This window comes from Biomphalaria glabrata, chromosome 11, assembly GCF_947242115.1.
Source record: "Biomphalaria glabrata chromosome 11, xgBioGlab47.1, whole genome shotgun sequence".
NCBI classification, from domain to species: Eukaryota; Metazoa; Mollusca; class Gastropoda; family Planorbidae; genus Biomphalaria; species Biomphalaria glabrata.
The window spans coordinates 24,658,591-24,686,062 of record NC_074721.1 but is presented as its reverse complement, the minus strand read 5'-3'; the positions used below and the strand labels follow the sequence as shown (position 1 = coordinate 24,686,062).

At 40.1% G+C, this 27,472-nt stretch overlaps 1 protein-coding gene across 1 annotated transcript in view; it reads left to right on the top strand.

Moving 5' to 3' along the window:
- Positions 1-14,028, top strand: part of LOC106051046 (uncharacterized) — a 41,136-nt gene extending 27,108 nt beyond the window's left edge. Inside the window, exon 3 of the mRNA XM_056004133.1 lies at positions 3,336-14,028. Within this exon, the coding sequence (XP_055860108.1) occupies positions 3,336-5,308 (1,973 nt within the window). The 3' untranslated portion in view covers positions 5,309-14,028. The remainder of the gene's footprint in view (positions 1-3,335) is intronic.
- The last annotated feature ends 13,444 nt before the right edge of the window (positions 14,029-27,472 follow it).

Below are 27,472 nucleotides of genomic sequence, written 5' to 3'. Positions count from 1 at the left end.
TATTTTCGTGAAAAGCTGACACTAGTTTTCTTAACTTCTTTGGGCAGCCGATTCTCTCTAGTACAGCAAACAGACCGCTTCTGCTAACAAGGTCAAAGGCCTTGGTCAAATCAATAAAAGCTATGAAGAGGGGCTGCTTTTGTTCTCTGCTCTTCTCCTGTAGCTGCCGCAGAGAGAAAATCATATCTGTTGTAGATCTACCTGCCCTAAAGCCACACTCCGACCCTGGATAAACACGATCTGCCAGGATCTGTAATCGCTTTAGTAATACTCTAGCAAAAGCCTTTCCGACTTTGCTAAGCAGTGAGATGCCTCTGTAATTGTTACAATCAGAGCGGTCGCCATTATTTTTATAAATTGTAACTATGTTGGAGTCTTTCATATCCTGGGGGACCATTCCTTGTTCCCAGCACAAGCTTAGCAGTTCATGGAGTGGTTTGATTAGGGCATGTTTTCCAGCCTGAATGACTTCAGCAGGAATGCCATCTCCTCCGGGTGTTTTCCCATGTGCAAGCATGTCAATGGCTATGCTCAGCTCCTTTATAGAGGGCGTTTCGTCTAAGTCCGTCAAAACTGGAAGTGATGGGAAGTTGGAAACAGCATTTGGTGAGATGGCGTTTTCAATCTGGTAGAGTTCTGCATAGTGTTCTACCCATCGTTCCATTTGCAGCGCACGATCGCTGATGATTGAGCCATCTTTTGACTTGAGCGGAGCACACTTTCTCATGCCCTCATATAGTCCTCTTATGTTACCACAGTCGGCACAAGATTGAATATCTTCGCATAGCTCCTGCCAGTATTTGTTAGCACACTGTCTCGCTACTCTTTGAGCATTGTTACGTGCAGCTCTGAGCCTTTTTAAGTTGCTTGGAGTGGGATCCTTCTTGTAGATTAGCATGGCTGCTCTCTTGTTCGTAGTAGCAGTTTCCATTTCTGGTTGACTAGCTTCAAACCAGTCTTCGCTTTTCTTGGTTTTGTTTCCAAAGACCAGTGATGATGTTTGGTAGATTGTATCACGCATAAACGTCCAGCTTTTTTCTACCTCAGTCACAGAGAAGATTTTAAAAGCTTCCTCTATTTTGTTTTCAAATTTGGTGCAAAGATCAGGATTTTTTGTGCTAGTGGTATTCAGGCGTGATTTTCTTTTTCCCTGTGATGTGTGGATCTTAGTTGGCAGCAGTCTTGTCCGGCATGACACTAAAGTATGATCAGTATCACAATCCGCGCTTTGGTAGCTACGTGTCAGCAGTATATTTCCAATGTCCTTTTTTCGTGTCAGTATCATATCCAGCTGGTGCCAGTGCCCAGACCTAGGGTGCCTATATATATATATATATATATATATATATATATATATATATATATATATATATATATATATATATTTGTACATTAGTGTTATATTGTCTTTACCTCAGCCGGTCGACTTGTTCTTCCTAAACGCATTGACTGCACTTCAAAAATGATCTTGTATTATTCCCCTCCCCCATTTATAATGTTTAGCTTATATTCCATTGTTCAAGGCAGAAGGCTGTGTCTGAACAATGACGTCATGGTAGCTGGCCACTATCCATTGTATATGCGAAAGAACCCCTTCTTATCTCAGTGGCTGGAGGAAAGAGTTTCTACACCAACGAATACTAGTGAGCACTGAGTACCTAGTTCTACGCTTGGAATCGATTTCCTAGTTGATTCTCTACATGCGAGTTCTGTCTCTTCACCACTTGATTTACCTTGCCACCACAACATCCCCGTCACTCATCGAGAAGACTAGTGAAGCTGAAGCTGAAACATTAAACGCTGAGACACAAACAGACCAGCCTACAGCACCAAAGACAGAGGCACAAGCATCTGAAAGAAGAACAGTTGGACCTAAGTCAAATAAGGCACAAGCATCTGAAAGAAGAACAGTTGGACCTAAGTCAAATAAGGCACAAGCATCTGAAAGAAGAACAGTTGGACCTAAGTCAAATAAGGCACAAGCATCTGAAAGAAGAACAGTTGGACCTAAGTCAAATAAGGCACAAGCATCTGAAAGAAGAACAGTTGGACCTAAGTCAAATAAGGCACAAGCATCTGAAAGAAGAACAGTTGGACGCTAAGTCAAGTAAGGCACAAGCATCTGAAAGAAGAACAGTTGGACGCTAAGTCAAATAAGGCACAAGCATCTGAAAGAAGAACAGTTGGACGCTAAGTCAAATAAGGCACAAGCATCTGAAAGAAGAACAGTTGGACCTAAATCAAATAAGCAATAGGGCACCCATAAACGTATGCAACAGCCAAAGTGATCTCTCACTTATCTATGTACTCTGATTTCTTTAGATTTTGTAATTCTCCCCACCACAGTTCACTCTCGCTATTATTCTGTAAGTATTTACTCGTTTTAAACTCAAATAATTCTTCTTTTTATAATTCTAAGCTACCAGTGTTTCTGTTTCCAAACCTGGATTGTGCGCTGGTCTATGGTCACGTCAGAAAAAAAACTAGATTTGACGACACCATGACTAATAAATTAACTAATTAAATGAATTAAATTAAATACCCCCCCCCATCTGGTCTACAGTGATACATCTCACCGCACGCTACTGATAGGGGATTTTTTAAAATAAAAAAACATTAAAAAAAAAAACAATAAAATTGTATGTGATTGAATGTGACTCTGTGTGCAGTGCGACTGACAATGCAATGGTTGACATTGGACTACAAGTTTAAAAGTAACACAAACTGATATTTATTATATTGGTTTAAATCAAATATCCCTGTGGAAATAAAATAAAATTTTGTATTTTAGGTTGGCATCTTTTCTTTTTTTTTTCTTGTAGAAAATATGGAGTTAACTGTGCTAATAGACCCAATTTGACATCAGCGCTTTAAACACTAGCATCTGCTACTTCTGATACTATGTTCTGTAACTAGAGAACTAAATTTCTTGTAGGAAATATGGAGTTAACTGTGCTAATAGACCCAATTTGACATCAGCGCTTTAAACACTAGCATCTGCTACTTCTGATACTATGTTCTGTAACTAGAGAACTAAATTTCTTGTAGGAAATATGGAGTTAACCCTACACACTCTCTCTTAACAGTGTTTATCTGATTATTAAAGCCACGTTCAGTATGTTGAGTTCTTTAGGGTCTTTTTATTTGGCATTGAAGAAACTCTTATAATTAAAAAAAAACAACTTAAAATAAAAATAAAAATTATATCTAAAACTTAATCTTTATAATTTATAAGTGCGATAGAAGTTTCGGTAACTGATAATCAATTTATAAGAGTAGCACTTAATGTGGCTATGTATATTCTTTTAATGAAAAATCTTTTTTTTCTTTCACAGAGATGGCTTCAGTTAAACATCAACTATTGAAAACAACCAAAAATATTTCAAAGAGAACAGATGTTAATATTTTAGACAGCTGTTGTCAATTTCCAAAGCAAAGAAAATACCGAACTAGTAACAGTGAGAACTTCTACTGGCAAGATAAAAGCTATGTTAAAAAACATAGCCAGCGAAGAAAAATGCATATTTCTAAAAGAAAAAAAGCAAATTTACTCTGGAAACGCAAAATCGTTAAAATTGGAGATGATAGTAGAAAACGTTCGTTGAATACTAGCCAAGAAAAATGCCCTTTATCTCAATCAACGCAATGCAATCAGGATGAGGCCAATGCAAGATGTAAACATCTTGTTAAATTTAAGGAACAAAAATTGAAAAATAAGATATTTTTGAACACATCTAGTAGTCCAGAAGCTTTACAATTTAAAGGTACAGATATGCTCAACAATTCTAATAAATCCAAAGTATGTGAACACTTTCAACTATTAACTCCTGCTTTAATGTCAAATCAAAACTCAACATCAACTGAGAATTGTAAGAAATGCCAATCTGCCATTCAACAAGTCCGCCAATTAAAGAGCGAGTTTCATTCTAAGACGTCATCCAAACACAAGAATGAACTGACATTTTTAGGAAATCAATGTGATGACGTCATGGCTGTAGATAATAGACTTCAAAATTTAAATCACCCAAAAGTATTGAGCAAGCCACGGTCCAACATTTCAGTCAATGAATTTAACAGATCAGATCCTTTAATCAATAAAAAAAATATATCAAAATCTTCAAGCAATCAATTTTGTGTATTCAATTATACAAAAAGGTCAGAGTCATCGACAAATCATGTACAAAGATCAGAATCATTGGTCAATCATTTAAAATGGTCAGAGTCTTCAGTCGTTAGTTTAAATAGAGCCAAATCTTTAGTTAATCAATTAGGTGGACCAAAGTCTTTAGTCAAAAAAATAGAAAGACCAAACACTTCAGTCAGTAAACTATGTGGACCAAACACTTCAGTCAGTAAACTATGTGGACCAAACACTTCAGTCAGTAAACTATGTGGACCAAAGTCTTTAGTCAAAAAAATAGAAAGACCAAACACTTCATTCAGAAAATTAAGTAGACCAGACACTTTAGCCAATCTAAGACAAAAGTCTTCGGTCAGACAACTGGAGGAACTAAAACCTTGGCTCAACCCATGTAATAGTTTCAAACATTCAGTTACTGAGAATAATCAATCCCAACATACAGACAATCCACGCGTTGAGATTCAATCAGCAAGTAAAAAAGCTCAACCATTGTTAGATAAAGCGAGTACCACACAAATTTCCGACGTTAAAGAAATAGAGAAGAAAAACACAAGTCTTCAGAAATCTTTGGACATGAAAGATGTATTTTCTAGGCTCTGGGTTTCTCATTCTAAATGTATAGGTGACATAAGCCATTTATGTTGTCAACTTCTTAAGGACGTGACCAATTCAAGTCAGATCTGCACATTTAATATCAACGATATCAAACGTTTATGGAATCTAAATAAACGCTTCAATACTAAGTGTTCCAATAAATTAGTCAATTATGGTGCCGAGAGTAAAAAACTGGATTATTGCTTGAAAACGAAAAAAGCTATTGACTTTGAAGATGCATCTGATAATCGTGGTGTCATAGGATGCATACAAATGATTTTAAAGAAACAGAGCATTGCCTTGCAAGCCATAGATAATGTTTTACAAATATTACAAGTCCCTGTTCAAGATATTCCTGAGCCATTAAGTAGGGATGATATTTCTAATAAATTCGATCTAAGAGAGCAGCTAAAACATGAAAAGCAAAACGTATTCACAGTGAAGCATAATGAGAGATATTTTCCTCGACACAGGATCATTCAAAAGTTCAATACCTGTACCAATGGGAACATAGCATCAACTTCTAGGAAGTCACTTCGTACACAACAATGTAATGTCCACGTTTCCTACTAGAGAATTGACATGTTGATGTATTTGCTGTTGTAGCATTTATTCTAGACCTGTCAGATGAGCCTCATTAATATATTACAAATAATTACTAATGTCTGTAGGGCTTGTTAACACACACTATATATATGTATATTTAATTTATAAATGTTATAACCCTCACGAAAATTTTCCATCTCATTATAATTGAGATTATACACTTTTTTTTTTCTAATTCATTCATGATATCTGTCAATGTGAACACGCGTGACATTAACTTTGGTCTATCTCTGTCACCGATATACTAAATACCACATGTCTTCTGTGGCTTTCAAAAAGTGTGGTTTTCACAACATATTATAATTATATTATATTGTCATTATAAACAAGAAAAACATTAGAGAACACCTAATTTATATATATAAAAATAGCGATTAATTTGCTCTTAATAGCTAATGAATGTTAGATTTATAAAAGGCAATTTTTACCCGCCCCCCCCCCCCCCTAAAATCCAAGAAAAAATCCTGGTTAAGCTAATGTATAATTCTACTAGACATGATAATATTTTCAATGATTGGTCTTTAGATTTGGACCTAGAAGAAGACGCGCGAAATGTTCCTGGACATTTATTATATTTTTGTCTTCATTCGAAAATACCCGAAGACGTGTGGTCTGTTCTAGAGAAATATTTACTAGTTCTCTAGCCAAATTTAAATTTATTTCTTTTTATACTTTGAAAAATTACAACGTTCAAACTTACACGGTGAACCTAAGGTTTTAATTTGTAGTTTCCACAAGATACGAGTTGAATGGAGGTATTGTAAAAAGAAAAAAAAAATCTTCAAAAACCTGGGTGGGTGGATACGCACCTCGAAAACGGCTCTAACGATTTTTCTAAAAAATTTAATAGTTTGGGAAAAAATACTAGCTATTTGGAAACACTGGAAAACTCTAAGTATAAAATATATCATCTAAATTTAAATTTGTCAAGAGGACTAGAAAAATCTCTATCTTGAACAGACTATGTAATCCAGTAGACCCTATTGATTAAATTAGTTTGATAAATTAAAAGTCGTTTAGTAACATCTTCTAGGTCTGGATCTAAAGGCTATAATAATTCTATAAACTTTACTAGATTAACCAGGGGGTAAAATTTTAGAACTAGCATTCATTAGTTATTTTGCTCTTGTAAAAGAATTGCTCTATAGGCTGTATAAAGGAAGAAATTGTCTTTTTTAGCGCCCCCAAAAGGGGAAGAGACGCCATTAGTTTTGAGTGGAATGTCTGTCCGTCCGTCCCGTTTAGATCTCGTAAACAAGAAAAGATAGTTAAAATCTGACACCAAAATATTTTAGACCATTCAAAGTTCTGATGCAACTGCTTTTTACTTTTCTGATAGTGAAAAATATAATTTTTTAAATCACTTATGCAAGCAGTTTTTTTCATAAAAATACACCACTTTTACAACTATTCACTATTAATAGTAACAACACGGGAGGCTCCTTAGTAGGGGAGTGTACTACCTACCATATTGTTACGTATTTCTGAATCTTCTGGCTAAATGTATTAGTAGGCACACAAATAAAAACACTGCAAAGAACTTGACGACTAAACTTTCAGTTTCATATAACTTTAATGACTATTAACTCTAACAATTCGTTACTGTAACATGTAGCGTAGAAGACTGTACAATATCTGTCAGTTTACAATCAGCTATACTTCGTTGCAATTCATATCTTCTCAACTTGCATCGAGCCGTATTCCACAGAACAGACCAACGACACACTTCCCAGTGTCGCTCCAGGTCTCTTAAAGCTGAACCAAGTCGTACCCAAGGCTACCGAATCAGAGCCGCACACGTCTTACATCGACTGTATCGACTGTAACGGCTCAAGTCCACTGTAGTTCGCTGTATAGACTTTAACGACAGAAGTCCACTCCAGTTAACTCTACCCTAGTTAACTTGCATCGAGTCGTACACATTTCTCTTCCACAGAGCCGCACACGTCTTACATCGTCTGTATCGACTGTAACGGCTCACTCACGACTCCATACGACTGACTTTCACATCAACTCTCTGGCTTATATAGAGTCCCTAATCGCTCCTCCAAAGTTGCACAAACACTGCTAGTATCATCTGGAACAACACATGAGGAAACGTCACATCCTGTCTTTGTTTTTACAAGTAGAGTCCAGAGAACATCGGCTGCAATGTCATCTTGCTGGGGTCACAAGTTGTGACCTCTATCTGTCACTGGACATTGCTAGTACCCACTGGAATAACACGTAAGGACACGTCACATCCTGTCTTTGTTTATACGCGTAGATTCCAGAGAACACCGGCTGCTGTGTCATCTCGCTGGGGTCACACGTTGACCTCTACTTGTCACTGTTCATTTGTAACAATATTATTAACACATTTATACTAACGGTTTTAGATTTTTTGTAAAAAATTTTTTTTTTAATTTGTATTGCTAAGTTAAGTAAGATCTGTTATACTCTGTGGCATTTTAAGTCTCGAGAGACGATCTTTTCCCTTTGCAACTTCTTGTGTGACTAAAGAGGCCAATCCTTGATACACAGCTGCGATCGCAGGTTGGGCATATATAATCACCAGGCGCCGTTGCATTTTCACCCTTCATTCTGCTTCTGTTGTGTATGACATCTGCAATCTGTGATCCTTCCTTTATGCTCTCTCTCCATGTGGATCGGTCCAGTGCCACCTCTTCCCAGTCGCCAGTGTCGATTTTGAAGAGCTTCATGTCGCGTTTGCATACATCCGTATAACGTAAAAGTGGGCGACCAGCGGCTCTCCTGCCTTCTATTAGATCGCCATACAGAATGTCCTGTGGAAGTCGACCTACTGGCATTCTACGAACGTAGCCAAGCCAGCCAAGGCGTCTGCTGCTGATAACAGAGAGGATGTCCTGGCACCCTGCTCTTTGTAGCACTTCCTCATTGGTTATCTTATCTTGCCACATTATTTTAAAGATCCGCCTTAGGCATCGGAGGTGGAAGACATTCAGCTTTTTTTCCTGCCATGAGTAGATTGACCATGTTTCACTTCCGTACAGCAAGGTGCTCAACACACAGGTCCGGTAGACTAGGGCTTTAGTACTGTTAGTCAGCAATATGTTATCCCAGACTCTTTTCTGCAACCGTGACATGGTGGCCATTGCCTTGGCTATCCTGTTGTTTATGTCTTTATCCAGTAGAGTGTTGTTGGATATGATGGAGCCAAGGTAACAAAGTGATCAACAATTTCTAGTGGTTGGCCATTAATGCTTACTTGAGGTGCAGTGTTTGTGTTTTGGACAAGTATCTTAGTCTTGCTTTGACTGATGTTTAAGCCGAACTTCTGGCAAGCAGCAGATAGTTTATCAACCATGGACTGTAGCTGAATATCAGAATCAGCCACAATAGCTGCATCATCAGCATACAGGAGTTCCCTGACGAGTAGCTTCCTAACCTTGGTTTTTGCCCGCAGCCTTGATACATTAAATAGTTTTCCAGAGGATCTTGTATGGAGAAACACACCTTCGTTTATGTCGCTGTACGCATAATGCAGTAGACAGGAGAAGAATATGCCAAACAGAGTAGGTGCGAGCACACATCCCTGCTTGACACCACTGCAAACCTCAAAAGGTGCTGATTGGGCTCCATTGAATTTGACAGTACATTTAGTTTCCTCGTGAAAACAATTAACTTCAATAGTTTAGGAGGGCAACCTATTTTCCTCAGGAGTTTGAAAAGGCCACTTCTGCTGACCATGTTAAAAGCTTTAGTCAGATCAACAAAACAATGTAAAGGGGTCTGTCTCTCTCTCTGAATTTCTCCTGCAGTAGTCGTAGAGAAGATATCATGTCTTTAGTGGATCTACCTCTCCTGAATCCACACTGAGACTCTGGGTAGATTCTAGAAGCTATCACTTGCAGCCTGAATAGTGCCACTCTAGCAAAGATTTTGCCCACTATACTGAGGAGAGAGATACTCCTATAGTTGTTGCAGTCACTCCGATCTTCTTTGTTCTTGTATATTGTGACTATAGTTTCGTCACGCATGTCCTGTGGGACATGACCTGTTTCCCAACAGCGGCAGAGGAGAATATAGAGTTCAGGGAGCAGGAGTGATTCGTTGACTTTCACTATTTCCACTGGGATACCATCGTTCCCAGGAGATTTTCTATTTTTTAAGCAGTTAATTGCTTTTGAGGTCACTAAGGCTCGGAAGCTCATCTAGGCATTTCAGTACTGAAAGATCTGGTAGAGAAGCCAGGGCGACATCGTCTACTGTATTCTGTGTGGCATAGACTTCGAGGTAGTGTTCTGTCCATCGTTCTAGCTGCTTGCTTTGATCATTAATTTTTTCTCCTGATTTGGATAGAAGGGGGGCAAACCTAGACACTGTTGGACCCAGGGCCGCTTTAATGACATCAAATAGAGCTTTGCTATTTCCTGAGTGGAGACTGTCTTGGATTCTGTTGCAGGTATCCCTCCAAAAGTTTTTAGCACATTTTCTAGCCATTTGTTTCGCCTCTTTATTAGCACTTTTGAAGGCCTCCAAAGATTTTGGATTAGGCTTTGTCTTGTGAGCGAGGTGTGCAGATCGTTTTTTCTCGATGCAAGGTTCCATATGTGCTAGATTCGCCTCAAACCAGTCTACATTTTTGTGTTTTTGAGGCCCAAAGGCGGTGATTGCCGAACTGTAGATTACGTCTCTTAATTTCTCCCATCTGATAGAGATGTCTTCTTCATTACTTAACGAGGGGATTGAACTGTTCAGGAGCTCGCCAAAGAGTGCACACTTCTCTGGGTCACCTACATAGTTGACGTTAATTCGCCTAGTTCTGGGTTGAGTGGAAGTGTAAGCCTTCTTGAGAAGTAGCTTGATTTTGCTTAGCACTAGTGAATGGTCCGAGTTGCAGTCCGCACTATGGTATGAACGGGTGTGGATGACACTTTTCAGATCCATCCTTTGAGTGATGCAAAGCTCAAGCTGGTGCCACCTTTTTGAGCGTGGGTGCTGCCAAGAGACTTTATGGCGTTCCTTGCCAGAGAAGAATGTATTTGTTACACACAGTTCATGAGAGCTACAGAACTCGAGTAGCCTTTGGCCATTGTCATTTATTTTGCCAACACCATGAGGTCCCAAGCATTTTGGCCATGCATCATTTCCATCACCAACACGGGCATTAAAGTCTCCATTTATATAGAGGTGCTAGGACTTTGGAATACTTTTAATTACGTCCTCTAGAGCTTAAAAGAATCTGTCTTTGTCCTCTTCTGGTGCAGCAAGGGTTGGTGAGTAAGCACAGATTATATTAACTTTGCCTTGCGGTGATGCAAATTTCATGTGTGCTACTCTTTCATTGCCAATGGGAAACATTGCAATGCAGGGGACGAGACTGTTTCTTGTTGCGAAGCCGACACCATGTATTCTAGGGCTTTGTTCTGGTTTTCTTTGCCAGTAGAATGTATAGTTGCTTTCTGTAAGAGATCCACTGTCTGCCAGTCTGGTTTCTTGCAGACAGGCCACATCAATGTTTAGTCTGCTGAGTTCTCTGTCGATGATAGCTGTTTGTCGCATGTCGGTAACGAGTTCAGGGTCAGTATTGAAGCCGGGACACATTGTCCGTATGTTCCAGCTTGCTAAACGCATTAATGGTGATGGTTTTCTTTTGATTTTATTTGCAGGTGCGGGTGAGCAGCCTGCTTTTTGATTTTGTCTTAGCACCAAGCACCCAGTGGTGCTGCAAGCTGTGGCGGGATAGCACTTTATTGTCCGAGGGCTGCTCGGCTTAAGGCAGGCAGTAGCTATCCAGTGAGACTAAAAAGCCCCTCCTACCGTCAAGAGTGGTCCCTGGCGTTCCAGCTTACGCCAACAGCTAGTAACTACCGGTAACTACCACTCTCCGTGTTTTTCAAAGACATTACTGTCAGAGATGGAGTGACCTCTCCATTGCTGAGGGAAAGCCTGGGCGGTAAATTTGCGAGTGCTGGGCTTCCCACACGTCAGCACACGCCTCTCTTCCATACTGACCGGGTCCAAAGTGATGGCGAGCCATCACAATTTGGGGACAGTTGGCTGCAGGAGTTTGCCAGAGAGCAGTAGTCTTACTACTGTCCCCCCGCCTACGAGGCTCCAGGACCGGATTTTCTGTTAGGGTTTACTCCCTTAGCCTTAGACCTTACAGGGACACACACACAAGGCAGTGCGGCTATTGACCTATAGCTAGGGGTTTGGTTTATGGGCAACAGGGCGTGTCCGCACGCCGACGGGCCATGCCTGCCTCACATCTTGGGGCCAAACCTCCTCCGAGACCCTTGCAGTTTAGCCATCTGCCACCACGAGGAGGTACTGCATAGGACTTGCTGTGGAGAGGCTATGTACTGGCAAGAGAGACTTACAAAATTGCTCCCCTTTCACAGATGCTAGCCAGCGGTGGCAACAAGTTAAGCTACCACACTAGACGCTTCACACAGCCATTGGACAGTTGTTATACTAACAACTACATTTTCACACAAAATGTTTACTTTTTTTAAAAAAGAATAAATCTATTTAGTATGAAGTTGGATATAATTCAAAACAATTAATTAGTAGTTTTTCATTATATCGCGTGAACTGCATTGTTACTTCATGGCGATAGAACATTGAAATAAAGGATTTTTTTTTTTTTACGGAAACGTTTTTTTCTTGAGGAATAAGATATTGTCTCTTTACAAAACAATTAGAGCAATTATACATTCATTATAAGACATTAGTTAGGCCAGGTTCACATCTAACTTCACATTCACTTTCACCTATCCTTTGGTTTGTGGACCGCTGGGGCAACACACAATATCCGTCAACCTTCTTTCTCCTTTCTTCTCAGTCATTTTTCTTTGATAGAATTTCATTCTGATGTTTTTTCTGAAAATATTGAAACCTGCCTTGTTACCTCCCTGAGTGGACCACTTCGGGAACCGATTTTGAGTTTGTGTCTCCACACAAACTGTCTTTGTAACCTTGTTTTTTTTTTTTTAATTAACTAATTTTATACAATTCCTTTTATTAGCTTTCAAACTCTTCATGGGTTACCAAGCCTACATCTATATTACCTATATTAACGAGAATTGTATTTACTTGCAATACAGTTATACATAGTACAAAACCAAAATGGGGCGTGGTAAACAATATTTTTTGTGCTAATTTTTTAAATTCCTGATTTTACCGTTATACATTTTCAAAATAGAATCATCTTAAAATGAAATTTGATCTGGAGATCTATCTCTTCAACAAATATCACTTGAAACTCCACAATATATCCAATAAAAAGTTAAATTAACAATTAGACATTCAGGAACATTGTGTGCACCATCTTATCCAGAAATCGGTCTAGACTACTTTCTTTTTATGTTTCTAAGCCTCAATGTATACCACAAAATAGAATCTTCTAATCCATATCTAACTTGATCCAGTATTCTATTCTAGAATATTGTCGTATAATATTACAAAGTCTAGAACTATATCAAAAAACTAGAATTGTATATACTTTGAGTAGATTTCTTGTAGAAATATCTTTCGGTAGAGTGGGATGTAGCTCTCATTCATTAGTGATGAAGATGAAAGTGATCGCTCTTACAAAAATCATCAGCTTCATAAAGAAGAAATCATCTTTAAAAAAGCAACTGTTTCTTTTGTTACTTGTGACATCAATTTTACAATCTAAAACTATTGCCGTAATTTTGATTTTCTTTTATTGTGCTATGATTTCGGTGTAGCATTCAAAGTTTTGTAATAATTTTTAGCAGGTTCCATTTTAAAGCAAATTATTTTTTCATTCATATAATTGATTGTATTTTAAAACTTGTAGCAATCTTTGTTTCATGTTGGTTAAAGGTGGCTATAATTAAAAAAAAAAAATTCTCTTTTAAATGTTGTTTCTTTTTCTAGAATAAATAGTTAGATTTTTTATACCAAAAAAAAAAGTATCGAAGCTATTTTAATTAAATAAATTATATGTTACCAATTATCTTTTGTATATTATCTAAACACTAAACATTTAAGTTATTGTGCTATACATGCCTAATTTGTTTTTAAATTAAAATGTAATTATTTATACTATATCGCAAGTCGCTGCAAGACAGAACCCCATAACATTGTCACTTGCCATATTGAGACTTTGAAATAACATGATAGTACATACATGATGACATCGTACATAGCTGACAGTTCAAGGCGTACACAAGAGACATACAAGAAAGTGACTCTTGTAATGTCAATGTTTCATCTTTCATCATGCAATACAATTGTTTTTTTCTTCATTTAAAAAGGTTACACTATAATGAAATGTGTAGGTAACTATATGGAATCCTTCAAATCATTCCTTCTAATCATATTATGTGGCCTCCTTCAGTGGCGAAATGAGGTGAATGCCTGGGCATTAACTGTCACACGGCCCACACAACGGTTCCTCCCTCTTCACGCAGCTAATGTATCCTAAGGAGTGCCTAGTTACAGTTAGGGATCAGCGCCGCCTCCTTATTTTTTCCCTGGGTTAACTTCCGAAGCCTTTCTCAAGATTGGGTATAGCTAAAAGAATGTTATGTAGTAAAAGACATATATGTAAAGTCAATGTCTCAAATTTTTTTACATTATATTTACTTTACTTATCTTTTATATTCTTTCATTTGTGTACAATTCCATCATTACATTTATGTTTTTTATTCTTATAATTTAATTACAATAAAATTTGAGTCGGTTCTTCACACTTTTTTGTATTTATTTAGACAGTAATTAGAAGAAAAAAAAATCTGCACAAAATATCCACTCATGTGTCTCTTGAAGATATTCATATAATGGAGGCCATTAATAGTAACCTTTTTGGTGTATCCGGTCTAAAGACTAGGAACATATTGATACGCTCTACCTTATCTTTGCAACACATTTAGTCACAGTCGAGGTGAGGTTATTAAGCTTTAGCAAAGCCACTGAAGGAACCGCTTTCAACTATAGCAGCAAATTTTCTTTTACAACCTAAACCAAGATTATATGCGCTTTGCTAACAAAACTGTTGATTAGCAATATAAATGTTGTCTAAAAATCTAAGAATTGTTCAACTGGTCACTGTGTGTTTCCTACTATTATGAGGCATCTAATCACATAATTAGATTTAGAATATATAGTTAGGGCCCATGCCAGGCACTAGCGGATCCAGAACTTTTGATTTTGAGGAGGGGTGATTGTTTTCCAAGCCAACAAACATGCATATTTTGAGGTATCTACACTGCATTTTCCTGTTATTAAAAAGTTTTCTTTCAAAAACCTAATGTGCTATTCTTAATGACTTAGACCCTCCCGCGCCGTTCGGCGCATTTGTCGTCAAGCTGTTTCCACAAAAATCTGTCACTGGTAATGTCTGAAGCCTCTTCCCACCTGCTTATTAGGACCTCCATGAATGTGTGGCGCCAAGTTGTACTAGGATGTCATCGCAACTCTTCTTATGCGTAATTCATTTTTGTCGGAGAACATATGGCGCAAACCTCATGCGACGCTCTGTCACAATCTTACTAAGGGGGCGACTCCCAGTTCGGCATAGGATTTCCTTAATTTAGACCCGATCTTTATAACAGACTTCTAAAATCTGTCTTAGCCATCTTTGTTGAGCCACATTTAGTGTTTTTCAATTTCGGCAGATGACTATTCACTACACTTTATTAATGGAGCCCCGCCACTAGTAGAAATGTGTCACCTCTCTTGAATACGCTCTTGGAATTAAGTGAATGTACTTTGCTTTAGATTTATATCGAAAAGGAAAGTTTTATCGTCAAAATCATCTGTTCTAAACTCAAAATTCTCTGGAGTTTTTTGTTTTTTTAATTCAAAACCCCATTTAGCTACGGTCATAGAATTTAGTAACTGTAGTTTGCTTTAGAATAATATTGAAGATAGAAGTTTTCCACCTCAAAACGCTCTATATGGGGATTTTCAGCTAAAAACCATCTGGAGGGGTTTTAAACTTTATAAAAAAGCCATCTGTAGGAGAGGGGTTTAAAATGCGTTCCTTTGGATCACATCAGCAAGGTCGAGAGAGGGATCATAACGCATGGGCCACCCATGACCCCTTTATTCAAGGCCCAGGAATGCGCCCCGGAGAGGAAACTCTGGTGCTGCTGCAAAGCGGCTAAAACAACACGGGAGACAACAGTTACGGGTTATAAGTCCAACTTGATTGGCGTAATGTATGTACGCCACGGGTTGTCTCTGACGGTGGGAGAGGTCTTCGCGTCTCACTGATCAGCTACCGCCCGCCTCAACCTGGGTAGCCCCCAGTCAGTTAGGTGCTGATCCGCCACAGCCTGCCTGGTCTAATGGGTGCTTAGAGATTGTTTAAAACGACAAATAGGCTGGAAACTTGCACCAAGCAACAAAAGAAAAAAAAATTAAACTGAAAAAGAAAATCCCTGTCATGCGACTGGCCGCTTGGAATGTCAGGACAATGTGTCCTGGTCTCACTGATGATCTTAGGCAGATCGACGACGCAAGGTAGACGGCAGTCATAAACAACGAGCTAAAAAGGCTACATATTGAAACCCGACTGGCCGAAAACGGCATACTCCGCGAGACTGACTACACTTTCTTTTGGAAAGGGAAAGCACAGGATGAGACTCGAATACATGGTGGCTGTCAAGAACAGTCTTCTTCCCATGATAGTCCCTCCAATTGGTGGCTCGGAACGGCTACTAAGCATAAGTATGACGACAGCATCTGGAAAAGTCACTCTAATTAGTGCCTCTTCCCCCACACTAAGCTCACTTCAGGAGGACAAAGACAAGTTCTATAAAGACCTCAAAGGAGCCATTACAAACATTCCTCAAAAAGAACATTTGATCCTTCTAGGTGACTTCTATGACAAGTCAAAAGCTTGCTGTCAGAGTCACTCAATTTTATCACAGCATTAATTATTATTATCATTATTTTATTTATATATTATATATTATTATATTATTTTAGTCATTTCCCCGTCCAATTTCTTACTCGCCCCACCTTTACCTCTCCAGGCTAGACTTAGTCGACCACCTTGGGACAACTAGACCAAGGCTTTCACTTATCTCCCTTGACCGGGGTAAAGAAAATCACACGGTCTCTTTGATCTTATCTGCCGGATGTCTGGCGGTCGCAGTTGACTCCACCTTGGGTGGAATGCAAGTCAATCTTTCTTTTCCCCCCCCCTCCCACATCTCTCTTTGATCTAAGAGATCACTCGAGTCAACACGCCTCTCGACGCTCTAAGGTGCGACCCCCATCTCAAGTCTAATTCACCCACGTGTAAGATAATTCTTAGCCTAGGACATTTCCTGTTTCCGCCCACATTTTCCAAGCCTATATATAAGGTAGATTAAATCAAGCCAGACTCTCTCATTTTCTCATTCGAGCTGAGCTATTGAGTCTGGACTGCTTCATTTATTCTTTCTCTTAGAGGAATACCTGGTGCTTCCCACAGGTGTCTGCCTTTGTGCTTAGTGCTATACAGCACTGCACTTGACAATTTATCGGACTATTTACCTGCCTTTTCATTTGGCATTATCTGCCTATTCATCGGATCACTTGCCACTTGCTATGGAGTATCATCTACTGCCTACGTGGATCTACTCAACTCTACTACTTGGCGCTATCGGCTCTACTTGCCAACCTATTCGACAGCCCACCTGTCAACTTATTAGGTGCGACGTCCCTATAGACCCAGGTCTATGCGAGACGTCATAGCTACGCCAAATCCTCTGCAACTCACTGGACCTACCCTGTCAACTACGCTGCCCACGGCAGATCAGCTCTGCCCGCAGTAACATAGTGCCCGCGGTAGCCGGCCACCCGCCCTACTGTGCCCACTACAGATATCAGAACTTTGGATTGAGACTCGACAAGAACTGAATCACCGGCGTCCCTCTACCTGCTAGCGCGCCACCTCCAGCTGCAGAACCTCAAGCCAGGACAACCAGCTAAGTTCAGAAGACAAAGTGACATACTCTCTTATTAAGTGCAAGAGTGATGATTAGAGATATTATTGATTAGAGATAGATGCAAACCCTCACCCTTTTTATTCTTATATGTAAATATTTATGTAAATAAATATTCTTCCTTTTTAACTTTGTATCTTTCTTTCATTGCTTGTCTCGTTGCGTGCCTGCTCCCGATTTATATGCTGACAGGTTGGCGTGTGACAGTTGCAAAAATAATCATCCCCTAGACATTTAACGCGCCAAACACACATCACTTTCCCCAACCTGTCACAACTTCAATGCCAGAGTAGGATCAGATCACACTACATGGCCAGACTGCCTTGGGCTTTTTGGAATCGAAAATATGAATGAGAACGGACAAAGACTGCTTGAATTCTGCACAAACATAAGCTCTGCATTACCAACACATACTTCAGAACAAAACCACAGCACTGTGTCTCATGGAAGCACCCTAGGTCTGGGCACTGGCACCAGCTGGATATGATACTGACACGAAAAAAGGACATTGGAAATATACTGCTGACACGTAGCTACCAAAGCGCGGATTGTGATACTGATCATACTTTAGTGTCATGCCGGACAAGACTGCTGCCAACTAAGATCCACAAATCACAGGGAAAAAGAAAATCACGCCTGAATACTACTAGCACAAAAAATCCTGATCTTTGCACCGAATTTGAGAACAAATTAGAGGAAGCTTTTAAAAACTTCTCTGTGACTGAGGTAGAAAAAAGCTGGACGTTTATGCGTGATACAATCTACCAAACATCATCACTGGTCTTTGGAAACAAAACCAAGAAAAGCGAAGACTGGTTTGAAGCTAGTCAACCAGAAATGAAAACTGCCACTACGAACAAGAGAGCAGCCTCATGCTAATCTACAAGAAGGATCCCACCCCAAGCAACTTAAAAAGGCTCAGAGCTGCACGTAACAATGCTCAAAGAGTAGCGAGACAGTGTGCTAACAAATACTAGCAGGAGCTATGCGAAGATATTCAATCTTGTGCCGACTGTGGTAACATAAAAGGACTATATGAGGGCATGAGAAAAGCCTTTGGACCTCACACCAGCAAGTGTGCTCCGCTCAAGTCAAAAGATGGCTCAATCATCAGTGATCGTGCGCTGCAAATGGAACAATGGGTAGAACACTATGCAGAACTCTACCAGATTGAAAACGCCATCTCACCAAATGCTGTTTCCAACTTCCCATCACTTCCAGTTTTGACGAAATTAGACGAAACGCCCTCTATAAAGGAGCTGAGCATAGCCATTGACATGCTTGCACATGGGAAAACACCCGGAGGAGATGGCATTCCTGCTGAAGTCATTCAGGCTGGAACACATGCCCTAATCAGAATTTTAGAATTCTAGAATTGGCTTGATTAGCCACACCAGATTCTGCCCCGTCTCAAGATTAAGCCAAAACCAGTGACTTTTTTGGGCGCATCCATTGTCTTTCGAGACAAAAGGAGCCATATATATATATATATATATATATATATATATATATATATATATATATATATATATATATATATATAACAGAGAGTAACAAAAATCGGTCAGTTAGGAGCGTAGCCACGATGCCAAGCTTGTTCACTGCAGAAACACATTCTCATACTAACCCCCCAAGATCCGCCAGTGTGCATGGGCAGATCTTGACATCCAATTACGCCTGTTCAATCTACTAAACAAAGTTATCAAGCAGACAATATTGGTTCTTTCCATTTGAATCTTCTTTTTTTTTTTAGCTTTCCTTTGCTTCAGATTTTCATTAAAAAATAGCATTGCAACCTATTTCAAAACATTTGTCTAATAGTACAAATGTTGATATTTAAATTTAATCTATTAAAGGCCAATAACATCTATGTCTATATTAATTTTTTTAGTTTTAGAATTAAAAAACTTATATTACAAAGTTAGCTTATCACACAAATTTTTTATCACGAATATCAGAAGCTATGAACTACAAACTATAAAAAAAACATTATCTTACCTCGATCCATAAAAAAAGACACATGAATCACGAAAGTATAGCCAATATGATTCTAGCTATTTTTTGTCGACCGAGTCCTGACGGTACGAGACTGAAATGTGCGAAGATATATTGATCATAATTGATGTTGGTATTATTATTATGACATTCAAGTATTCAATGAACTCATTGTTATTAACATATGGTTGGTTTGGTTCACTTTGACTTTCACCTGAGGATTGACCGAATCAAATGTATACTTTAACTAGCTGAAACCCGCGTGTTACGCTACGCTTGAAATAGTTGTAGTGGAGCCAATATGTTTAGTTTTCTCGGAACACTCTGAAATGGAAACTACGATGGTTTTGACAATTTTTGGTTTACAGAAAATGAATATATTATTCTATTTATTTTATTTTCAATAATTCAATATTAAATTAGTGATTGATTGTTTTTCTGAGGTAATTTTTCTGTGCATGTATAGGTAGATTTTCACCGGGTTTCACATAAACCTATTAAGTTAATTTATTGACTTACTGTATAATGGTAACTATACAGTAAAGTTAACAATCTCGTAAAAGAAATAGATCTAGGTCTATAAAGCTATATCTAGATCTTGTAAGCAAAGAAAAAAATACGTGTTAAGAGTAGATCTACATGTCTGACTAAACATCATCATCATCATCAAACTCCATTTGAGTGAGGGCTTGAGAGGCCCAAATCCTCTCTTGCAAAAGCCCTGGACAGAAACCCTGCTGTATTGCGTAGTGCAGTGATGCCCAACCTAATTTGACCCGCGGGCCATTATAGTATCCAACACTCATCTCGCGGGCCACATGAACAAATTGTTATTAAATGAAATGAAATTGTTCTGAAACTATTTTGGTAAAAACCTATGGATAACTAATAGGTTATTGTGACAATTATATATATTTTTACGCGTCATTTCTGTATTTAAATGTGAGCAACATTTTGTGGTCTCGTTTGGATAAATATTTCCATGGATCCCCCAATATCTAAGCAAAGTTTAACAATCTTTTATTCGCGACTCAAACCAAGAATGCCATCATATTTATTTTATAATGCCGTTTTTATGTTGTTTTCTTTAACAGCCACACTTTCTTTATAAAATAAATATGTTGGCTTATTATCATTTGAGAGTTAGTTCTCCACTCTTGGCGAGTGTGTCAGCCTTCTCATTTCCTTCTAGTTGTATATGGGCTGGTATCCATTGAATAACAGTTTTTTTTTGCTGTTGTTGTTGAGCTTTGTAAGTGCTGTTCTGAGGTTTTTAATATAAGAGGAATCAGAGTTTTGCAAGCTTTGGAGGGTTTTTTTTGCATCGGTTAGCAAGACAATCTGACTGTGAGGGGAACTTGGATGATTTGCTAGCATGGTAGCAGCTAGTGCTGGTGCTTCCCTTTCTGCTCTGTGACTGTCAGAGAGCTCTCCAGTTGCAATGGATTTTTCTAGTTTTCCTCCATCCGGCTCCTCCATTTGTGGTGGCTTTATGGGATGAGCCATCCGTGTAAACTCTGATCCACTGATTGCTAGGGTAATTAGTATGTAGAAAACAGTTCACTATTTCCTTGAGCTCTGTTGGACTGTAATCAGATTTTCTTTTTATGTTTTCAATATGGTCCCTTATAGTAGGAAGAGGGCTTTCGTCCCAGGGTGGAGATTCGTTATAGTGTATCGAGGATTCCAGAGTAATTTTTTCAAGTTGGTGTTTCTTTTTTAGGTTTGAGATTCCTGTATGAAATTGGTCCTTTTGAGACGGTTTTTTGTGCCAGTTTTGTGAATTTTTGTTCTGAGGGGGTGCCTTTCCAAGATTTCCAATTTAGTGAATTGGGAAAGGATTTTTATTTCTCTTCTTTCATCCAGAGAGATCAGGGCAGCGGTTTCCTCCATAGCTCTTATGGGTGTTGTTTTGATTGCCCCTGTCATTATCCTTAAACCAGTATTTTGAACCTTGTCTATTTTTCTTAGGTTGGTTTGGGCTGCTGAGCCCCATGCTGAGGCACCATATTCTAGTACAGGTCTTACATAACTGGTATAGGTCTTTTTCAGGATGTTGTGATTAGCTCCCCAATCTGTGCCAGCTAATTTTTTTAAGAGGGATAGTCTCTGGATGCCTTTACTCTGTGTTTTATCTATTTGGTTTTTCCAGGTTAGTCTCGGGTCATAGGTGACTCCAAGATATGTAGGGCTGTCATTTTTTTCTAAAGCTTCCTTATCTAATGTTAATTTTATTGTTTGTTGTTTTGTTGACAGTGAGAATATGGTATATGTTGTCTTTTTTGTGTTAATGGACATGCCCCAGTCTTTGGACCAATTATTGAGTATATCGAGAACATCCTGTAATCGAAATTTCGATGTTGCTACGTATTCTTCTGTGCTAATTAAGGCAAGGTCATCTGCATACATGCTGCTTTTAACTTTTCTGGGTAGGTTTTGATTTAGATCGTTTATGAATATTAGGAACAGTGTTGGGGATAGGACTCCTCCTTGGGGGACGCCATTTTTTATACCCATTGTGTGGCTTCTTTGTCCTTGCATGCAAACTAAGGCTTTTCTATTATTCAGATATTCCTTTATCCAGTTGTACTTTCTGTGGGATATGTGATGCTGGATTAGCTTGAGCAAGAGACCTTGTTCCCAGACTTTGTCAAATGCTTTTTCTAAGTCACCCACACAATTGTTGTTGGTTTCTTTTCTTGAAAGCCGTCTTCTATTTCTTGTGTGATGAAGGCGATTTGATCTTCTGTTGATCTGCCTTTTCTAAAGCCAGCCTGGGCTTCAGTGAGTAGGTTATTTGACTCAAGGATCCATGTCAGCCTTCTATTTATCACTCTTTCCATCAGTTTGCAAGTACAGCTAGTGAGGCTGATGGGGCGGTAGCTATCCAGTTTATTTCTTGGTTTGCCGTGCTTTAGTATAGGGATCATAATGTTTGGAATTCTGCCAGATTTTCAGCTAGCATTGAATATTTGTAGCAGTTTTCTTTTTGCTTGAGGACCCAAGTGAAGAAGCATGTATTAGATATTTTGTCTGAGCCCGGGGCTTGTTTTGGTTTGAGGACTTTTAGGGATTCATCTAGTTCCTTCAATTTAAGATTAGTGGTCATTCCCAAGGAGTAAGCTGGATTGTTTTCTTTAATTTTATCTTGTATTTCTGAGTTTACATCTTTATTTCTACTTTCATTAATTTGTATTTGTCCTACGCTTTGGAAAAACTTAATGAATTCATTTCCTGCTTCTTGGCCTTTCAGGGGTTTGTTGTCCTTTTCTATTACTATAGGAGTTGTTCTTTTTTCTTACTGGTTGAGACATTTCTGTATACGCCATAGTTTGTGTCCGTCTCTATCTACGTTTAGTTGTTCTGTTTTTTCATGCCAACTTTTCCTCATGGCGGAAAGGTAATTTTTCCTGAAAACTGCGTTAGCTGCTTTTATATTTATGTTTTTTTGTTTAAAACCTTAGCAAAAGTAACCTCCTCTTTAAAATTAACCTTAGAAAAACGGGACCACGTGACTTTAGTCCCTACTTGCTCTCATGGTAACTAGAAATTCCCTACTTTTGTAGGCTACTTCAAAGGTTCCATTTTGTGGACCGTCTCTGTTTTCTCTGTCCGAGTAAAATCGTTCTTGAAGGCCTCAACATTGACTTGGAGCTGTGAGCTAGAAGAGAGACTGGTGACAGTTGGTGGGAGACATGTGAGTTTGATGTGAGATGTGAGTTGGGAGATAGGTGTGAGCTAGAAGAGAGACTGGTGACAGCTGGTGGGAGACATGTGAGTTTGATGTGAGGTGTGAGTTGGGAGATAGGTGTGAGCTAGAATAGAGACTGGTGACAGTTGGTGGGAGACATGTGAGTTTGATGTGAGGTGTGAGTTGGAAGATAGGTGTTAGCTAGAAGAGAGACTGGTGACAGTTGGTGGGAGACATGTGAGTTTGATGTGAGGTGTGAGTTGGGAGATAGGTGTGAGCTAGAAGAGAGACTGGTGACAGCTGTTGGGAGACATGTGAGTTTGATGTGAGGTGTGAGTTGGGAGATAGGTGTGAGCTAAAAGGTGAATAGGTGAAAGTTGGTGGGAGACATGTGAGTTTCATGTGAGGTGTGAGTTGGGAGATAGGTGTGAGCTAAAAGGTGAATATTTGACAGTTGGTGGGAGACATGTGAGTTTGATGTGAGGTGTGAGTTGGGAGATAGGTGTGAGCTAAAAGGTGAATAGGTGACAGCTGGTGGGAGACATGTGAGTTTGATGTGAGGTAAGAGTTGGGAGATAGGTGTGGGATAGAAGGTGAATAGGTGACAGTTGGTGGGAGAAATGTGAGTTTGATGTGAGGTATGAGTTGGGAGATAGGTGTGAGCTAGAAGAGAGACTGGTGACAGTTATTGGGAGACATGTGAGTTTGATGTGAGGTGTGAGTTGGGAGATAGGTGTGAGCTAGAAGAGAAACTGGTGACAGTTGGTGGGAGACATGTGAGTTTGATGTGAGGTGTGAGTTGGGAGATAGGTGTGAGCTAAAAGGTGAATAGGTGAAAGTTGGTGGGAGACATGTGAGTTTCATGTGAGGTGTGAGTTGGGAGATAGGTGTGAGCTAAAAGGTGAATAGGTGACAGCTGGTGGGAGACATGTGAGTTTGATGTGAGGTAAGAGTTGGGAGATAGGTGTGGGATAGAAGGTGAATAGGTGACAGTTGGTGGGAGAAATGTGAGTTTGATGTGAGGTATGAGTTGGGAGATAGGTGTGAGCTAGAAGAGAGACTGGTGACAGTTATTGGGAGACATGTGAGTTTGATGTGAGGTGTGAGTTGGGAGATAGGTGTGAGCTAGAAGAGAAACTGGTGACAGTTGGTGGGAGATATGTGAGTTTGATGTGAGGTGTGAGTTGGGAGATAGGTGTGAGCTAAAAGGTGAATAGGTGACAGTTGGTGGGAGACATGTGAGTTTGATGTAAGGTGTGAGTTGGGAGATAGGTGTGAGCTAGAAGAGAGACTGGTGACAGCTGGTGGGAGACATGTGAGTTTGATGTGAGGTGTGAGTTGGGAGATAGGTGTGAGCTAGAAGAGAGACTGGTGACAGCTGGTGGGAGACATGTGAGTTTGATGTGAGGTGTGAGTTGAGAGATAGGTGTGGGCTAGAAGAGAGACTGGTGACAGTTGGTGGGAGACATGTGAGTTTGATGTGAGGTGTGAGTTGAGAGATAGGTGTGGGCTAGAAGAGAGACTGGTGACAGTTGGTGGGAGACATGTGAGTTTGATGTGAGGTGTAAGTTGGGAGATAGGTGTGAGCTAAAAGGTGAATAGGTGAAGTTTGGTGGGAGACATGTGAGTTTGATGTGAGGTGTGAGTTGAAAGATAGGTGTGAGCTAGAAGAGAGACTGGTGACAGTTGGTGGGAGACATGTGAGTTTGATGTGAGGTGTGAGTTGAGAGATAGGTGTGGGCTAGAAGAGAGACTGGTGACAGTTGGTGGGAGACATGTGAGTTTGATGTGAGGTGTGAGTTGAGAGATAGGTGTGGGCTAGAAGAGAGACTGGTGACAGTTGGTGGGAGACATGTGAGTTTGATGTGAGGTGTGAGTTGGGAGATAGGTGTGAGCTAAAAGGTGAATAGGTGAAGTTTGGTGGGAGACAGGTGAGTTTGATGTGAGGTGTGAGTTGAAAGATAGGTGTGAGCTAGAAGAGAGACTGGTGACAGTTGGGAGATAGGTGTGAGCTAGAAGAGAGACTGGTGACAGTTGGTGGGAGACATGTGAGTTTGATGTGAGGTGTGAGTTGGGAGATAGGTGTGAGCTAAAAGGTGAATAGGTGACAGTTGGTGGGAGACATGTGAGTTTGATGTGAGGTGTGAGTTGGAAGATAGGTGTGAGCTAGAAGAGAGACTGGTGACAGTTGGTGGGAGACATGTGAGTTTGATGTGAGGTGTGAGTTGGGAGATAGGTGTGAGCTAAAAGGTGAATAGGTGACAGCTGGTGGAAGACATGTGAGTTTGATGTGAGGTGTGAGTTGGGAGATAGGTGTGAGCTAAAAGGTGAATAGGTGACAGCTGGTGGGAGACATGTGAGTTTTATGTGAGGTAAGAGTTGGGAGATAGGTGTGGGATAGAAGGTGAATAGGTGACAGTTGGTGGGAGACATGTGAGTTTGATGGGATAAATGAGTTGGGGGATAGGTGTGGGATAGAAGGTGAATATGTGACAGTTGGTGGGAGACATGTGAGTTTGATGTGAGGTGTGAGTTGGGAGATAGGTGTGGGCTAGAAGGTGAATAGGTTACAGTTGGTGGGAGACATGTGAGTTTGATGTGAGGTGTGAGTTGGGAGATAGCTGTGAGCTAAAAGGTGAAAAGTTGACAGCTGGTGGAAGACATGTGAGTTTGATGTGAGGTGTGAGTTGGGAGATAGGTGTGAGCTAGAAGAGAGACTGGTGACAGCTGGTGGGAGACATGTGAGTTTGATGTGAGGTGTGAGTTGGGAGATAGGTGTGAGCTAGAAGAGAGACTGGTGACAGCTGGTGGGAGACATGTGAGTTTGATGTGAGGTGTTAGTTGGAAGATAGGTGTGAGCTAGAAGAGAGACTGGTGACAGTTGGTGGGAGACATGTGAGTTTGATGTGAGGTGTGAGTTGGGAGATAGGTGTGAGCTAAAAGATGAATAGGTGACAGCTGGTGGAAGACATGTGAGTTTGATGTGAGGTGTGAGTTGGAAGATAGGTGTGAGCTAGAAGAGAGACTGGTGACAATTGGTGGGAGACATGTGAGTTTGATGTGAGGTGTGAGTTGGGAGATATGTGTGAGCTAGAAGAGAGACTGGTGACAGATGGTGGGAGACATGTGAGTTTGATGTGAGGTGTGAGTTGGGAGATAGTTGTGAGCTAAAAGGTGAATAGGTGACAGTTGGTGGAAGACATGTGAGTTTGATGTGAGGTGTGAGTTGGGAGATAGGTGTGGGCTAGAAGAGAGACTGGTGACAGTTGGTGGGAGACATGTGAGTTTGATGTGAGGTGTGAGTTGGGAGATAGGTGTGAGCTAAAAGGTGAATAGGTGACAGTTGGTGGGAGACATGTGAGTTTGATGTGAGGTGTGAGTTGAAAGATAGGTGTGAGCTAGAAGAGAGACTGGTGACAGTTGGGAGATAGGTGTGAGCTAGAAGAGAGACTGGTGACAGTTGGTGGGAGACATGTGAGTTTGATGTGAGGTAAGAGTTGGAAGATAGGTGTGAGCTAGAAGAGAGACTGGTGACAGTTGGTGGGAGACATGTGAGTTTGATGTGAGGTGTGAGTTGGAAGATAGGTGTGAGCTAGAAGAGAGACTGGTGACAGTTGGTGGAAGACATGTGAGTTTGATGTGAGGTGTGAGTTGGAAGATAGGTGTGAGCTAGAAGAGAGACTGGTGACAGTTGGTGGGAGACATGTGAGTTTGATGTGAGGTGTGAGTTGAAAGATAGGTGTAAGCTAAAAGGTGAATATGAGACAATAGGTGGGAGACATGTGAGTTTGATGTGAGGTGTGAGTTGGGAGATATGTGTGAGCTAAAAGGTGAATAGGTGACAGTTGGTGGGAGACATGTGAGTTTGATGTGAGGTGTAAGTTGGAAGATAGGTGTAAGCTAGAAGAGAGACTGGTGACAGTTGGTGGGAGACATGTGAGTTTGATGTTAGGTGTGAGTATGGAGATAGGTGTGAGCTAAAAGGTGAATAGGTGACAGTTGGTGGGAGACATGTGAGTTTGATGTGAGGTGTGAGTTGGAAGATAGGTGTGAGCTAGAAGAGAGACTGGTGACAGTTGGTGGGAGACATGTGAGTTTGATGTGAGGTGTGAGTTGAAAGATAGGTGTAAGCTAAAAGGTGAATATGAGACAATAGGTGGGAGACATGTGAGTTTGATGTGAGGTGTGAGTTGGGAGATAGGTGTGAGCTAAAAGGTGAAAAGTTGACAGCTGGTGGAAGACATGTGAGTTAGATGTGAGGTGTGAGTTGGGAGATAGGGGTGAGCTAGAAGAGAGACTGGTGACAGTTATTGGGAGACATGTGAGTTTGATGTGATGTGTGAGTTGGGAGATAGGTGTGAGCTAGAAGAGAGACTGGTGACAGTTGGTGGGAGACATGTGAGTTTGATGTGAGGTGTGAATTGGGAGATAGGTGTGAGCTAAAATGTGAATAGGTGAAAGCTGGTGGAAGACATGTGAGTTTGATGTGAGGTGTGAGTTGGGAGATAG